Source organism: Ambystoma mexicanum, chromosome 5p, assembly GCF_040938575.1.
Source record: "Ambystoma mexicanum isolate Mex_15411 chromosome 5p, UKY_AmexF1_1, whole genome shotgun sequence".
Classification (NCBI taxonomy): domain Eukaryota; kingdom Metazoa; phylum Chordata; class Amphibia; order Caudata; family Ambystomatidae; genus Ambystoma; species Ambystoma mexicanum.
The window spans coordinates 953,949,766-953,964,453 of record NC_090930.1 but is presented as its reverse complement, the minus strand read 5'-3'; the positions used below and the strand labels follow the sequence as shown (position 1 = coordinate 953,964,453).

Genomic DNA, 14,688 nt, shown 5'->3' with positions numbered 1-14,688 from the left:
AGTTCCGTAAGATGCAGTGTGAGTGGTAGACTGATTCCAGTTAGGCCTTAAAAGGAGAGCATTGAAAGCCACATTTAGAAGATATAGAATATGTATATTTATATTTTCTTCAGTACAGTGAAATCATGAATTTGTTTTTGTACATTTCAGGACCATCAATTTGTCCCTCTTTTACTAACATTTGTTTCCCAATAAAAATAAGCAAAGAATGGGTGACACACACAGTTTGCAATCCAAAAGAGTTGGAAGTGTCCTATGAAAGCTGCGGTGAGTACTGGTATGTGCCCTTTCCAGGTTTCTTATATTTTAGACTATATTAAAAGAAGCTATTATGAGATGCGATGAATGCTCATTTCACTTATGGGTTCTTCATAGCCAGTGCGTGATTTAAATTAAAGCGACAGAACACCTTCTCCCTCACTAGAGGCACACTAATATTGGAACTTTCTGTATAAACCTAGTGTGCACTTACAAGGTTGTGACTGGAATAGCAGATTCTAGCATACCAACAAAACATTAATTTGCCGAAAGTTGAGCGCTTCAAGACCCTTCCTTGTCCTCATGTGGTAGTTTATAAGACTGTGTTTTTAACTGTAATGTGCAAATCAAGTACTTTCATAAATGCACTCTTTAGCATTTTAAAGCTGCGCCTACCAATACATTTTACATCTGTAAAGGGACAAGTTACAACAGAACAACATTATGTAAAATGTCATATATGTTGTCCGCCCACGATGAAAAGCGGTGTACGGGAACATCGAGGCCCTTCCTCTTTTATACAGCGCTGTCTCTTACAATACATAATCGATCTCACAGAGCACATCTGCCATCTTTTATGGTAAAGAGGAACGCCCCTTCCTCCGTCACTCGACATCCTGCAATTGTCCTATTCACAGGAAGCAGGGTCCATTTGCACAGCTTGGCACAGGAACACTCTTGGTGTAACTTTATGTGTGCGCACGCGCAGCGCCAGAGGGGGCTGGTTGTTCCTATCCTTGCTAGCTAGTGACTCTCCAAGGCGAAGGCGGGTGGAATCACCTGTGCATGGCGGATGGGCTGCAGGTGACCACTTTGAGATCAATGGAAACTAGGGCATTTTGGAATGTTGGTGAAAGCTTTCCTGGATGGGTGAACTCACTGACGTCTATGGAACACAGTGGTGTTTTGGGAGGTTGACAATAGGCAATTAGTTACCACACAATTATGCTGTACGGACTTTAAAAAAAAAAAAAAAAATTATTCGTATAGCGCAGACCGGGCAAACTCAATCGTATTTGGGCGCAGATGTTAAATCGATTCGTAGAGAAGGAGAACAAAGGTATCAGTTTCCACTCACAGGCAACCCACGGAATCTAATAAAGGTCGAACTCCCTGGTTGAACTCAAAATTTGATTTGAACAGATGAGTCTTAAATGCTGTGTGAAAGAGATATAATGATTTGCTGCCCGAATTTCTAGAGGCAGTCCATTCCAGACTCTAAACCCATAGACTGCAAAGCTTCCGTCTCCTCTGGACACGCAAGCGGATGGGGGATACATGGCATCATTTTGTCCTAAGGGCGGAGTGAGCATGCTGGTTTATACCTATGATTTTTATCTGCCAAGTATGCAGGCCAGATAATTTAAACATTTAAACACAAGACAAATAACTTTAAAATCTATTCTGTCCCTCACCGACAACCAATGCAGTGAACGGCGGGAGACCGAAATATGGTCTGATTTCTTAGCCCCCACCACAATCCTCACCGCAGCTTTCTGTGCCCTTTGGAGCCGTTGGCACTGTGTCGATGGGATCCCTGCAAGAAGGCTTTTGCAATAGTTGAGTTGAAAGTTAACCAATGCTCCGACTACTGCTGCCTGCTTTTCTGAGGGAACATAAGGTAGAGCCTGACGCAGGAGTCAAATGTTATAAAAGACAGACCGCACCTTGGCAGTAACCTGGGCCTCACTGCTCAGGTTCTCTGACCAGATGCAACCAAGGTTCTTGATTTTGGCGGCAAATGGATGGTCCATGCCCAGAAGATGGAGTGTCTGAGGACAGTTTCCTCCTTTCACAAGATGTTTGGGCCGAAACGATGCCACCTCCGTTTTATTGGCATTTAACTGGAGCCAGTTGGAAGCCATCCAGCTATCAACCTCATCTAGACAGGCCCCAACTCTCTGGAAGGAGGCTTCCACATTGCCAATATTAACGTACACCTGGGTGTCATTGGCACATGACTGGTAATTTACCCTGTGTTTCCTCAGAATGTCCATCAGAGGACCCAAGTATAGATTAAATAACGGGGCGACAAGGAGGATCCCTGCAGCACACCACTTGACTACACCTTGAGGGATTGTGGGGGGTGAACCATAGTCCCCTCAAGGCATTGTCTCCCTATTATCATTGTCTTTCAAATTAATTTAAATGGCTTCAAAAGCCTGTCTGCCAATGCTTGCAAACTTAAAACCTTACAAAATGACACTGTGGGGACTTGTATTTAATGTCTGTGTATGATGAATGATTGTATGTGCAAATGTGTGACCTGCCTCACAGAGCTCATGTATTTGCGACATGTTTGTCACCTCCTTCCTTTTCCCAGATCATGGTGGGATGTTTGGTAGCTCTTAATGATCTCTGTACTCCTAGTGTCAGGCTTTCCAGCACCCGTGGACCACATGGGACTGCTTCTTCCATTTCAGAGCGAGGTCCCATTGAAGCATCTGGAACCTGCGTTGCAGTACATTTAGTTTTGTGTGATGGTACTTCCTCTGGCTTCTGTGGCGACCATTGTAATTAAAGACCTTAAGCATTTGTTGGGCTACGGTCCCGAGGAAGGTCTTCAGGCCTTTGCAATAGCCCATAGCTCACATTTCAACCCAACTTGCGCCCTAATTAACTCTTGTCACTCGAGGTGTGTGCGAAATCCTCTTTTTCCACAATGTAAGTCATAGGGCCTCATTACGATTTTGGCGGTAGCCATGCCGCTATTGGCGGCATGGCTGCCGCCAAAATCGGGTCCGGGTTCCCAGAATGGGGAATTACCAGGCCATTCCGAGTTTGGAGGGCCCGGTAATTCCTCCCTCCCAGAACCCGGGCCCCGACCTTCCCCATTCCCATTTAAGCCCCCACAGGGCTAATTACGGGCTAATTATGAGCGGCCCGTTGTTTGCTCCCTCTTCCCCTCGCGGGACCCAGTAAGCACGCCTGGTTTGACCAGGCGTTACTTACCGGGTCCCGCGAGGGGAGCTTGTAATGAGGCGGAACGGGTTAAACGGGTACGACTCCTTTAGCGGGTGCCATTAACCCGTTCCGCCTCACTTGTAATGAGGCCCATAATGTTGTCTTCCCCTCAGCTCACTTCCCTTGGGTTTACTTTGAGAGTGCTGGTGGACCGCTAGACCTTCCTTGTCGCTTGTGGTCCCAACAAATGGATCTTCTTGTGTGCATGCCTAGTAGTTTAGTGAAATGCACAGAATAGCTGCTGTTAAAGAGTGGTCCTTATCCTGTCTGTGCAAGTGCTTCCACAGAGAAAGTACAAGTTGCCGAGGACACTAGGGTGCTTTAAAATGAATGCTAAGGTTCAGCCAACGGGTGCAAGTTTAGAGGTAGTAATGTATTGGTCATAGAAGAAATGATTAACCATACTCGGTGCTGGCATATAGGGGTATACTACAGGTTTCTGCACCATGTTCCACACAGCCCGTTGGACAGAAAACAATCTCTGGCAAATGGCGATCACCATTTCCTAAGAAACATGTGTTGCTTAACCAAGTCCAATGGCTCCACTGTATGCTTTGTTCCTAGGGCCAATATTAATGTGGCAGTAAACAAAAGGCAAATGTCTTCGTCCCTCGGTTCTGCTGGTGCCAGGATCGATTTCTTATGATATAATAATAATAATTATTATTATTAGGATATTTATTGAGCGGAATGAGGATGATGAAACAACGAACCCTTTGCTGGTGCAATGCACTCAAGTGCCTTAAAGAAGCTGCCAAGACTGAAGGTTCTCCCCCATCCATGTATCTGTAGCTGGTTGCACATAGATCTTCATCATCAGGGAATATCTGTTGTGTGGTCTTTCAGTTGATGGGCTTGGTGTTTCGTTCCTGCATAATCTTTGGATTAAGTTGCTTGTTCATTTTTTATTAAAGAAATCTTTCTCACACCCTGACACATGTTGCCATTTTCTTCTATGCCAGGTTTCTATATCCTGTGGCACAGGACTGGGAGCAGGACGGCCGGAGCACACCAACACCAAGCAGGAGCAGCTTGTATTGCCTTGTCGGGAACCTCAAATTGACCATAACTGCAGGCAAGCCAAGCTAAGTGCAAATGCTTACATTCACAGTCATTTGGTAATATGGGCCTATACACACTGGTATTAATGCTACATATGGTGATGCAGGCTCGTATGACATGTATATCATATTACAGTTTTATTGTAACCATATTGTTCTTAGTGTACTGAGGCACAATGCTATGTGATGCCACTTTCTGTTTTGTCAAGGAGTGAAATGTGTGCCATCTCCTCCTGTGATGTCACTTGGAACGGGCCCAAATAACATCACTTCCTGTGATGTCATCAGAGGTTAAGGGTCCTGTGATGTCATTTCTGCTACACCTGGCATTTGGGTGAAATGACATGCCTGGCTGAGACACTAGTTCCGATATCCACTCAGCTCACTGACATTTCTTGGGCTTTGCCTGGCACAAGGGCAGGTTCACCTTATTTCCCTCATTACTGTAGAGTAGGTAACTTGGGCTCTTTACGGTTTATTAAAATGAGTGGGGGGTGCGTGCTTTGCAGTTTGTATCAATCCACTCACAGTGACATACCTCACAGAACATGAGGAACTTTCATTGCCTCCAAACTGCTATTTAATTGGGCCTATAATCCCAAGGGTCAAACGAGGCAACACAGTTCACATATCCATTACAATGGCAAACTACAAACCAGAGCATTTACTCACACTTAACAGCAAATATCTTTTCGCATGCACATATAAAACAAATCATAGCACTGCCCTCTCTGTCTACAATATGACACAGTGTATATGTTTTTTTTACTTACTATTTCTGTCCATTTGCCAGGTTTCTACATTAAATGAGTACTGGGGGTTAATTACAGAGTTAGCATTATTGGCAAACGACATCTTACACACATACACACACACACACACACACTCACACCCACACACACACGCACACATGCACGCATGCACAAACACACACTCTCAAAGGAATCTTTGGGAACTATACACCATGCCCTGCTCATCCACACACCCCACTGAAAGGCTGTGAAAAGCTGTCCTTCAACCCTATCCCACAGGTTCTGAGGTGAGGCACTTCACTCATACCACATCACAACTACACCTGCAACCCCTCTGCCAGGCAAGGAAGTGAGATACTCACTCGAGGTCTTCATGACAGACCTACAGAGAAGGCATTACCATTAACCCTTTTTCCAATCTAGACAACATTTTCAATAGAGAAAATCTACTCTGCATGGAAACCCATGTAGACCCTTTGTAAATGAAGTAAACTAGCAGCTTCGCATCTAATGAGCCTCACATCCTCCAGCCCAGGCTTTCAGGGGTGGACTGGCTTATAGGGAACTCTGCAGATTTTCCATTAGGCCTCTGCACCCTGAGCCTCTTTTGTGTGGTGTATCATATTTTATTTCCAAATGTTCTCATAGGAAAAGGGTTGAGCTTGCTGAACATGTGTTATATGGGGCTACTTTGAAAATTATTTCCAGGGCCTCTTTTGGTTGCCAGTCCACCCATGCTGTGAGGTAAAATACAGCCCCAGAATGTCCAAGATAGAGAGGCCATGCCAGGTCATACGAGGAGAGCAAATCTGACATGTGCAACACCCATCGGAATGAATGAGTGAGAATGGGCTTCCCTCCATTTTGTTATAATGTACAGGCATTCAGCTGAAGAAGAGTGTGACTCAGAACTGTAATATTACTAACATTGTCCAATGGATTCCAAAAAGACATGTGGCATTGCAGATGCTGACTTCATGTAAAAAGGGAAAATGCCTACTTTGACAAATTCAAAACTGCAACAGTGCACATGGAAAGAAAATATAAATTTTAAACACTGGGCATTTGGAAGGTAAAAGGGAGGAATGACGCCTTACAGTTTAGAAATAAAGTCAAGTGCAAGATTGTGTCTACCGATAATAAAGGACTTATTTTCCTCATACAAAATAACAGCATGTAAAGAGAAAGGCCTATTACGTTTTTGCATAAAGGAACACTGGTTCTCTATGTTAACTGTGGCCTATCTGCGTGCATGGAACCAAGAGGGAACCTACCTCTGTTCTAATATAGTAGAAAAAAAGATTGTCTTTATGAACAACAGGCCTAAGTGTAATCCAAAATGCAATATGGTAAACACATCGTGCCAATGTAAAAGGCTATTCTTTTAGAAGTATGCGTGTAACTGGCTGCTGTTGTTTTTCTCCATGTAACTGAACTTGTGTCAAGCTGGAGAGAGCTTAGGCGCGTACCTGATCTTGAAGTCCGGGGAGTGGTATCGGCCACAATGTTCCTTCAAGGCAGAACCAGAAGTGAAGAGGAGTAGCATGAAAGCATTGCCCTATAACCGCCTACCCGGACAATATACCAGGTGGCAGGAGACAGGACAATACTTCTTGCACTCCAGAATGGATGACCAGATATTTTTTATGTGGTACAAAAACAGTGCAAGGCACTGAGACTGGGAATGCAGGATTCACACAAAAGTAACTGGAAAAATCGATAGAGTGATAGAACGTGAAATTAATGTTGGACGTTTGTAGTGTCAGAGTTGTAACTATTACGGCGCAGCCACAAAGGGCAAACCAATGATAGCTCTGCCCAGGAAGGGCGTGCCAAAATAAAATTAATATTGGCGGACTGGCCATAAAATGTAGAATCCCAAAATATATAGATTCATGTAGTTATCTGAAAAATGTGCATAGCTGACATGTTGTTAGATTTTCAGATCCCAAAAAGGTAAAACCCACCTGTCATTTTGAAATGATGTATTCTTACTCCTCTCTCAGCTTCCATAACCCATACCTCCCAACTCTTGGTCCTATCAGCAGCCAGTGGGTGTCTTAGTGGGAGGTGATGGGAGAGTGCTAGCCAATCCTTACCGTGGGAATTATGATAATGTAGGAGTGTCATCAGCCCTACAAGAGGTCAATTTTGAATCAGAAGAAGGCTTTTTCCACTTAGAGGTAGTCTACTGCCGAGCTCTTGCGAGGAACAACTAGCAAAGACTATCAAAGAGGCCTCAATCCTTGCATTGGAGTCAGTGACAGGGAAATCTAGAAGCTAGCTAGGACCCCCAACAGAGGAGCCAGAGGCAGTCTGGGTGCACGAGAAACCCCTTGACTGAAGCCCTTGACCAGATCTGTGCTGTCCTCAGAGGAACCCTGCTGTTTCCTTGGATGTCCCACTACCAAGACCTCCCATGTAAGTAGATATATCCCAAAGCTATCAAAGGAGTGGGGAAATCTTCCAGTGTTAATCTCCATCTCGCATAGTGGGTAGGGGGTGGTACTGGGGAGACCCTTGGCACATTTTATTAAATCTAATTCAAATTAATTCCACTATAGGAATCAACCTATCCATTTAAATTGAATTGTGTTGGGAACAGCCCGCCTTAATCCTTTCCATTAAATTGTGGGGTGGGGGGAAGCTGCGTAGATCCTAACACAATTCATGCCCAGAGGGTTAGAGCCGGTATAGACAGTAAAGACTTGGGTGACTGTCCTTCTGAAACCCCCGACTTCTGTCCAGAAGGGGGGATCCTGAATCCCAAAAGAAGTAATCCTAGAACACTACCTTTCAAGTGAATGGGGAGGGAGTAAAACTAAATTTCCCATTTATTCCCTTGCATCCACAAACAGAGTTATCAAGCATTACATCTCACTTGTATGTGTGTTGCAAAACAACATTTCCCATTTATTCCTGTGCATCCCAAAACAGAATCCCAAAGCACTGCATGTCCTTCGAATGTGTGCTGAAAAACGATTTTCCATTTGAGTTCCTTTTCCCAGCCTTCCAAATGAAAGCCTAAAAAACGATTTCCCCATTTGAGTTCCTTTTTCAAACCTGGCTTTTCAAATGCAATTCCCAAAACGATTTTCACATTGCGTTTCTTTTCAAAATATCACCTTTCTCAAAATAAAGCCAAAATGATGTTTCCATTGTATTGTGAATGGTTTCTATTGGTTAATTTGCAATAAAATCTGATGTAAGTTGTGACTGTATATTTCAAAATTCTACCTGTATTGTTTTAATAACGGAAAGTAATTTGGAGTTGTGATATGGTGTAGTGCCACAGCATTGGTGGTTGAAGTTTTGGTTGCTATTCCATTTGGTCAAACCTTAAATAAATATATATTTTCTTACTGTACACTGGCCTGGTTCCTAGCCCATTGGTGGTATAGAGGGTATTTATTGAGGTGGCGCGAGACAGGTTGGAGGCCTCACTAAAGTCTAATCTGTATAAGTGCTTTGGGTGTGCACCACCTTGCTTTGGGGGAAGGAACTCTCTGAGTTGAGAGTGACCCCCTAATAAACCGCGACAATGCAGGCTTTCCTGCTATTGCTAAGCATGTTCCGCCAAATGTCCTATGGGAGTGTTGCTACTCTCTTCTTTCCACAAGCTCCCCCCACACCCCATGGTCTAGGTACTGTGCCCCATTCACTGCCCCCCATGGTCTAGGTATTGTGCCCCACTCAATGAGAAACTATCTTTTCTCCTTCATGTAATCTCTTAATCAGTCCCCAGAGCCTCTATTTACATGGCATTTCCGTCCTCCCGTGACTCACATGGAAGGTAACCTTTCCCGTGTGGGACTCCCTAATATTACCTGTAAAGATGCTGTCCTGGGGCCTCAAGTGTCTGCAGAGATCTCTAAGTTCTGCTCCAGTCCCCACCCACATCTCATAAAACACGTCAGTGTTAAGGTTTAGAAACTGTAAGTCGCAGAGACCTCCTGTTATTCGACATGAAAAAGAATGCAGTGAAAATAGCAATTGCAGGGGGAATCAGAGGCTGTATGGTAGATAGTGAAACTAAGACTTTGCAGGTAATGCATACATCACAAAGGGAAGAGGAATAGACACCAGTAAGGATATATTAATCTATCCTGAAAACAATGTGCACTTCTATCAGAGGCATACCAAATAGCATATTTAGTATTCGCCCGAATACCAAATAGTTTTTAAATATTTGCCCAAATATACAGGTGAATTGTTGTTCCATGTAATGAATCATGTTAAAAAGTAAGAATTTTAAATATCTTTCCCCATATTTTTTTAATTCTCTTCATTTTCATCGACAATCCTGATTTAAAGCAAACAATCCACAAAAGAATAGATTAACAAATAAAAAGGGACCAGGCATACGAAAGGATTTTGCATATACAAAGCATATGCAAAGCCAGTGCTGCTCAAAGGAGCAGGTTTCACGAATACAAAGCGCTAGCTTGTGATGAATGAGAAGGACATTGGGCCTCATTAAGAGTCCGGCGCAAACCGAGCCGGAAAAACCGGCAGGTTACCACCGGACTCGTATTACCATCCTGCCTCCACGATTCCCGGAATTACCGGGGCATTACGACCCCGGTGCCCAGGAATTCCGGAGGCGGAATTGTGTAAGTCCCCATTCCCATGGAGTCGTATAGGACTCCTTGGGGACAATGGAAACACTGGTTCCGTCTTTGACGGAGCCGGTGTTTCCATTTCCGCCTGCAGGCGGGTGGTGTTAAGGGAATGACACCTCCCGCCTGCAGGACTCTTAATCAGCCGGTCCGGAAAGAACGGTGGTGGCAGTTTTACCACCACCATTCTTTCAGGACCGGCAGGGTCATAATGAGGCCCATTGTGATTTACAGTTGCCATTGTGTGTTGCACAGATGGAAACCTCTTGGAAGTTATTAGATAGATTAGGTGGAAAGTAAGTGCCCCTCCTTCCTTGCAGCTCACATGGAAATGTATCAATGGTTTCTAGTCTCTCATGCAGCCTCAAATCATTGATTTGTAATCATATGTCCAGAGCCACAACGTAACCGCTCGCACAGTGGAAGCAATGAATGTAAGACTGCTTCTACTGCGCATGGAGCAACATGGCACATCAGGTGAACAGGCAGTGACCCCCAAGACGACTGTCTGACCCCTAAAGCCCTCTTCACAATGTAGAACTGTTTATGGATTGTGACACATGTCCCTTTAAGGGGCAGGAGGTGCCTAGAACATTGCATTCTGAATCTCTGTAGGCCTCATACCTTCATCCACTGTTGTGTTCAATGCCCTAGGGTGCTCCTGATTGCTCATCGGCACCTTGCCCTGCAGGGAATCAATAGATATATCCTGAACAGGTAAAAGTCTGGCCTGATCCCAGTACTGCAATCAGGTCGCTACATATATCTGGCCACAGATGTGGGGCTCTCTTACAGCACAGGAAGATTACTTTCAATTCTCAATTCTTACCCTTTGGGGCCCATTCGCTTATATTAAGAGAGAGATTTATAAACAGGAAGGTTCTTGAAAGATAAGGGTTCGAGCAGGATCAACCACACGTTGCAAAGCTTGACATGTAACCAAATCTGACATAAGCCTAGGAGCTCGAAGAAGGCACTCTCTTGTTGGGAAGTCTCTCATTTGCACCATATGTAAGTCCACATGCGCTTACCTCTCCAGCTTCCACCACAGTAGAGGATGCAAGGACCAATGTGGGATGCAAGTTCACTCTTCAAAACCTCACCTCACAACAACAGCAGGTACAGGGCTCTATATCACTATCTGTCCCCACCATTGTGTTCTCATCTCACCTTTCTATATGGCGCAGACTAGTCTATACTGTAATTAAAGATTTTTCAATAAGAACGTTTTTGTAAGAGACCAATATGGGTGGGAAAATATCAACCATCTCTTGCAATGCCCGACATGTAACTTTCTCTATCCTAGCCCTATTGACCTAGAAGAGGCACCTGCCTGTTGAGAAGTCTTCCAATTTCCATATAAAATGTCTGCCTCTGCTCATCTCTCATCCTACCAATTTTACCAACAAAGCATGGATCTCTGAGTACATCTTGTACAAAAAGAATCCTCCCACCTGACTGTCCATACTCCCCCTGGCAGAGTGGCACCCGGGGGAACTGGAGAGATTTCATAATATGAGGTTCCTCTGATAGGCCGCTTAAGAGTTGGCATGTCACTCTGCTGGAAAATAAATGGCTTTCCTCGGCTGTGAAGAAGATTCCTCATAAGCCTTTTTCATGGGAACAAACTCTGCTCATCTCTACCAATCTGTCTCTCCTACATACAAACACTGTAGTCTGAAATTATATCAAGAATGCTGTTTGGCAAGGCTTAATTATCTTCACTTTTGCATTCTGACTCTTTTCTTGAATCTATGAGCTGTTGCATTGAATTCAAATGAAAATTCAAAGTATTCAGCTGGAGCCGAGTAGCAAGAAACTATTCGGCTGGGGCTGTGTCGCTTTTTTTCAGCGAGAATTTGAATGAATACCTACCTGAAGCCCACATTCAGATCACCCTTAATTTTCAAGAATAAGGGCAGTGTAATGTACTTTACCAACTCATTGTATTTGGGCATTGAACATTGGTACTGCCTTAAACTGGGATTATAACCACCGAAATCAGACACTACAATAACATGTGAAGCGCTTTGTGTATGTGTGTGTGTGTGTGTGTGTGTTATAGAGAAAAAGAGGGCGAGAGGCAAGTGTTCTAGTTATTTTCTCCATACCTACAGAACATTTTAATCACTAACTTCAATGTTTTAGCTCCACTCTGTCTAGCCTACATCTGCATGAGCTGGAAGTTCTAGCTCTGAGATAATTCTGCCGAAAAGTGGCAGATACACCAATTGGTAATGCTTTTTGGTGCTAATTACCGTTACCGCCAATGGTTGGAGTATGTCCACGTGTTCTTTACTTAAGAGCTAATTCTGGTGGGTCTCAAAGCAATAACAGGAATTCCACCCGGCGCAATTAACGCAATTTTTACCGCTGAACCCATAGGGAGGCCACGTCTATCCTTTGGAGCTATTCCATGACATTTAACCAACTAAAGGTACAAATAATAACACATTAGCGACATGCTTTGTAGATATGAAATATTTTGCAAGTAGTACATAATTAATTCTTTGTTTTTCAATTTCTCCCTTTCATTCTCTATTTTTCCACTGTTAAAAAACGTTACAAAATTGATCTGCATAATTTGATACAAGCAACTTTGTACATAACATTTTTTCACATATAATTTCATGCCCTACTTGTTATACTTCCTTGTATAATGGGTACTTAATTGATATATCGCCTGGCTATCTAGAGGCTCTGAAGATGCACATGGAGGAGGAAATATCAACCAGTGCAGTGTGAAATACGTTAGCCAATGACTGCCATGGAATGTGAATTTTCAACTGTTGGTTAAATAACCCAATTACAGGCAGTGAACATTTGCTACAGTAATAGATTGAAAATGTGCAATTTAGAGACGATTTTTGTAATCTAGATATAAAAACAGGATATCTTGGCCTATAAGAGTTTAAGTACATATTGTGCAAACTATCTTATATATTCAATTATTTGTAATTGGAATTCATGTAGTGAAAATAACCCAAGTGTCAATGCACTGACTAGTCTCAAGCATTTGGTTTCAATTCTACTGGTAATATATGATGTGCTGGTGCTACTGGTGTAGAAAGACTCCCATTCTTGGTGTTATCTGTTGATGCCATTGGACATCATTTATCACAGGATCAATATTTACCTGATTCTTGGTGGCAATGTTGGAGATAAACAGGATTCAGTTTGAAGGCCTCTGTTAAGTCTGTTCTCTTTTTCACCCTGTGAAAGCAAGACCAGAAATATGTGAACACTTCAACCATAGCTATTCAGATCAATCCAAACAGCAGCTCAGGTTTAGGACAGGTTAATCATTAAAATGTTCCTGTAGGTATGTAGAAAATAACTAGAACACTTGTCTCTCTATCTCTCTAACACACATCCACACGGCCGCACATGTACACACAGCACTTCACATGATTGGATACCTAGGTACAGTGTAATAAATACACATGACCCTTCATGGTAAACCTTTAGTGGTTGCGCTTAGTATATGATCACAGTGCCCTACACATATGAGGTTATATTCCGAGCAATTTGTGACCATAAGAGGAGCATGATGGCAATGTTGGGGACTTTGAGTCTGCACCAGACATATGATAGCCAACAACTGCCCTCTTTGTCAATGCTTCGTTGAAATGGTATTGTTGTTTTGGTATGGTATTGTTTATTTATATAGTGCCTATACATAGGCAAGTGTTTCAAAGTGCTCAAGGAGGGTGGGAACATGGGGAAAATACAACAGTCGCTCAGAGCCCTTGAAAATCCGAGATGATAATAGTCTGCCTGCACAGGCAGAGTAAGTGCATAAAATACGTTTAACAGTATGAGATATGACAAATAGTCCTGGCAGCGATTCTGCCATTTTAACAGTACAATAAGGGATGTAAAAACAGGGGAGAAACAGTCAATCTTCAGGCTTCAGGCGTGGTGTGTACAGATCGAGCAAGTGCACAGAGGGTCACAGGGATGAGAGGGTCAAGTGCACCCGGTCAGTTGAGACTGGGGAAAGTGCAGAGGGAGCCACTCTCTTGGGTTAATAGCTCTGAGGTACACCAGGCGGCCAGTCAGCATGATGTAAGGAATAGGAGAGAGAGAGAGGGAAAGGATAGAGAGCTAGGTTAGCAGGGTAGAGGGAGAGATAAGGAAAAGGAGAAGGGGAAGGTCTTGAGGAGTTTCCGTAATTTCAAGAGAGCCGTCGCAAGACATAGGGTGGCACAGAGGGTATTCCAGAGGGAGGCACCTGCTCAGGATAATGATCTCCCACCAAATCTCTGCTTGGAGAACCGACTCACTCTCAGAAGGTTGGAGGTAGATGAGCGGAGGGCTCATGAGGGACAGAATTAAGGTAGGCAGCGTTGAAGGTAGGTGGGTCCCAGGCCCAAAAAAGCCTTGTGGACAATGCAAAGGTTCTTGAATTTCATCCTTGCAGCCAGGGGAGCCAGAGGAGGCATTCCAGCACCGGAGAGATGCAGTCCCTGGGCTTGAGGCCAAGAATAAGTCTTGTGGTTCTGTTCTGGATGAGTTGCAGAGGGCGCAGGGCAGAAAAAGGGAGGTTGAGGAAGAGGCTGTTGCAGTAGTCCAGCCTGGAGAGAACCAGGGGTCTAGAGACAGTGAGCCTCTGTGGGAATGTGAGAAAGTTAGAGTACCCCTGAGGAGGTGTAGTTGATAGTTAGACTTTTTAGAGATGTCTGAAATGTGAGAGGAGAAGGAGAGAGTGGAATCAAAGATGACCCCAAGGTTTCTTGCTTCGCAGGTGGCTGCAGGTGCAGGGCCAAGGGAGGCCGGCCAGAGTGAAAGTGGGAAAGCCGGAGCAGGGGTTCCAATGCGAATGATCTCAGTCTTAGTGGGATTGAGGCAGAGATTGTTTGCAGCACACCGTGAATGAATAGCGGACAGACAGTCAGATATGCGCGAGGAGGGGGTGGCGGTTAAGGGTAGCCTGAGAGATAGGTGCGTGTCATCTGCATAGCACTGGAAGTTAGAAGTGAAGGTGGCAATCACTGGTGCCAGGGCAGCCATATAGACTTTGAAGAACCAGGG

The 14,688-nt window shown here is 44.0% G+C and overlaps 1 protein-coding gene across 2 annotated transcripts in view; it reads right to left on the bottom strand.

Annotated features, from left to right (window-relative positions):
- DDC (dopa decarboxylase) overlaps window positions 1-14,688 on the bottom strand; it is a 917,411-nt gene that overhangs the window by 123,457 nt on the left and 779,266 nt on the right. For both annotated transcript variants that reach the window (XM_069613411.1, XM_069613412.1), the window contains exon 10: window positions 12,791-12,867. In XM_069613411.1, coding sequence (XP_069469512.1) covers window positions 12,791-12,867 — 77 coding nt within the window. The remainder of the gene's footprint in view (window positions 1-12,790; window positions 12,868-14,688) is intronic.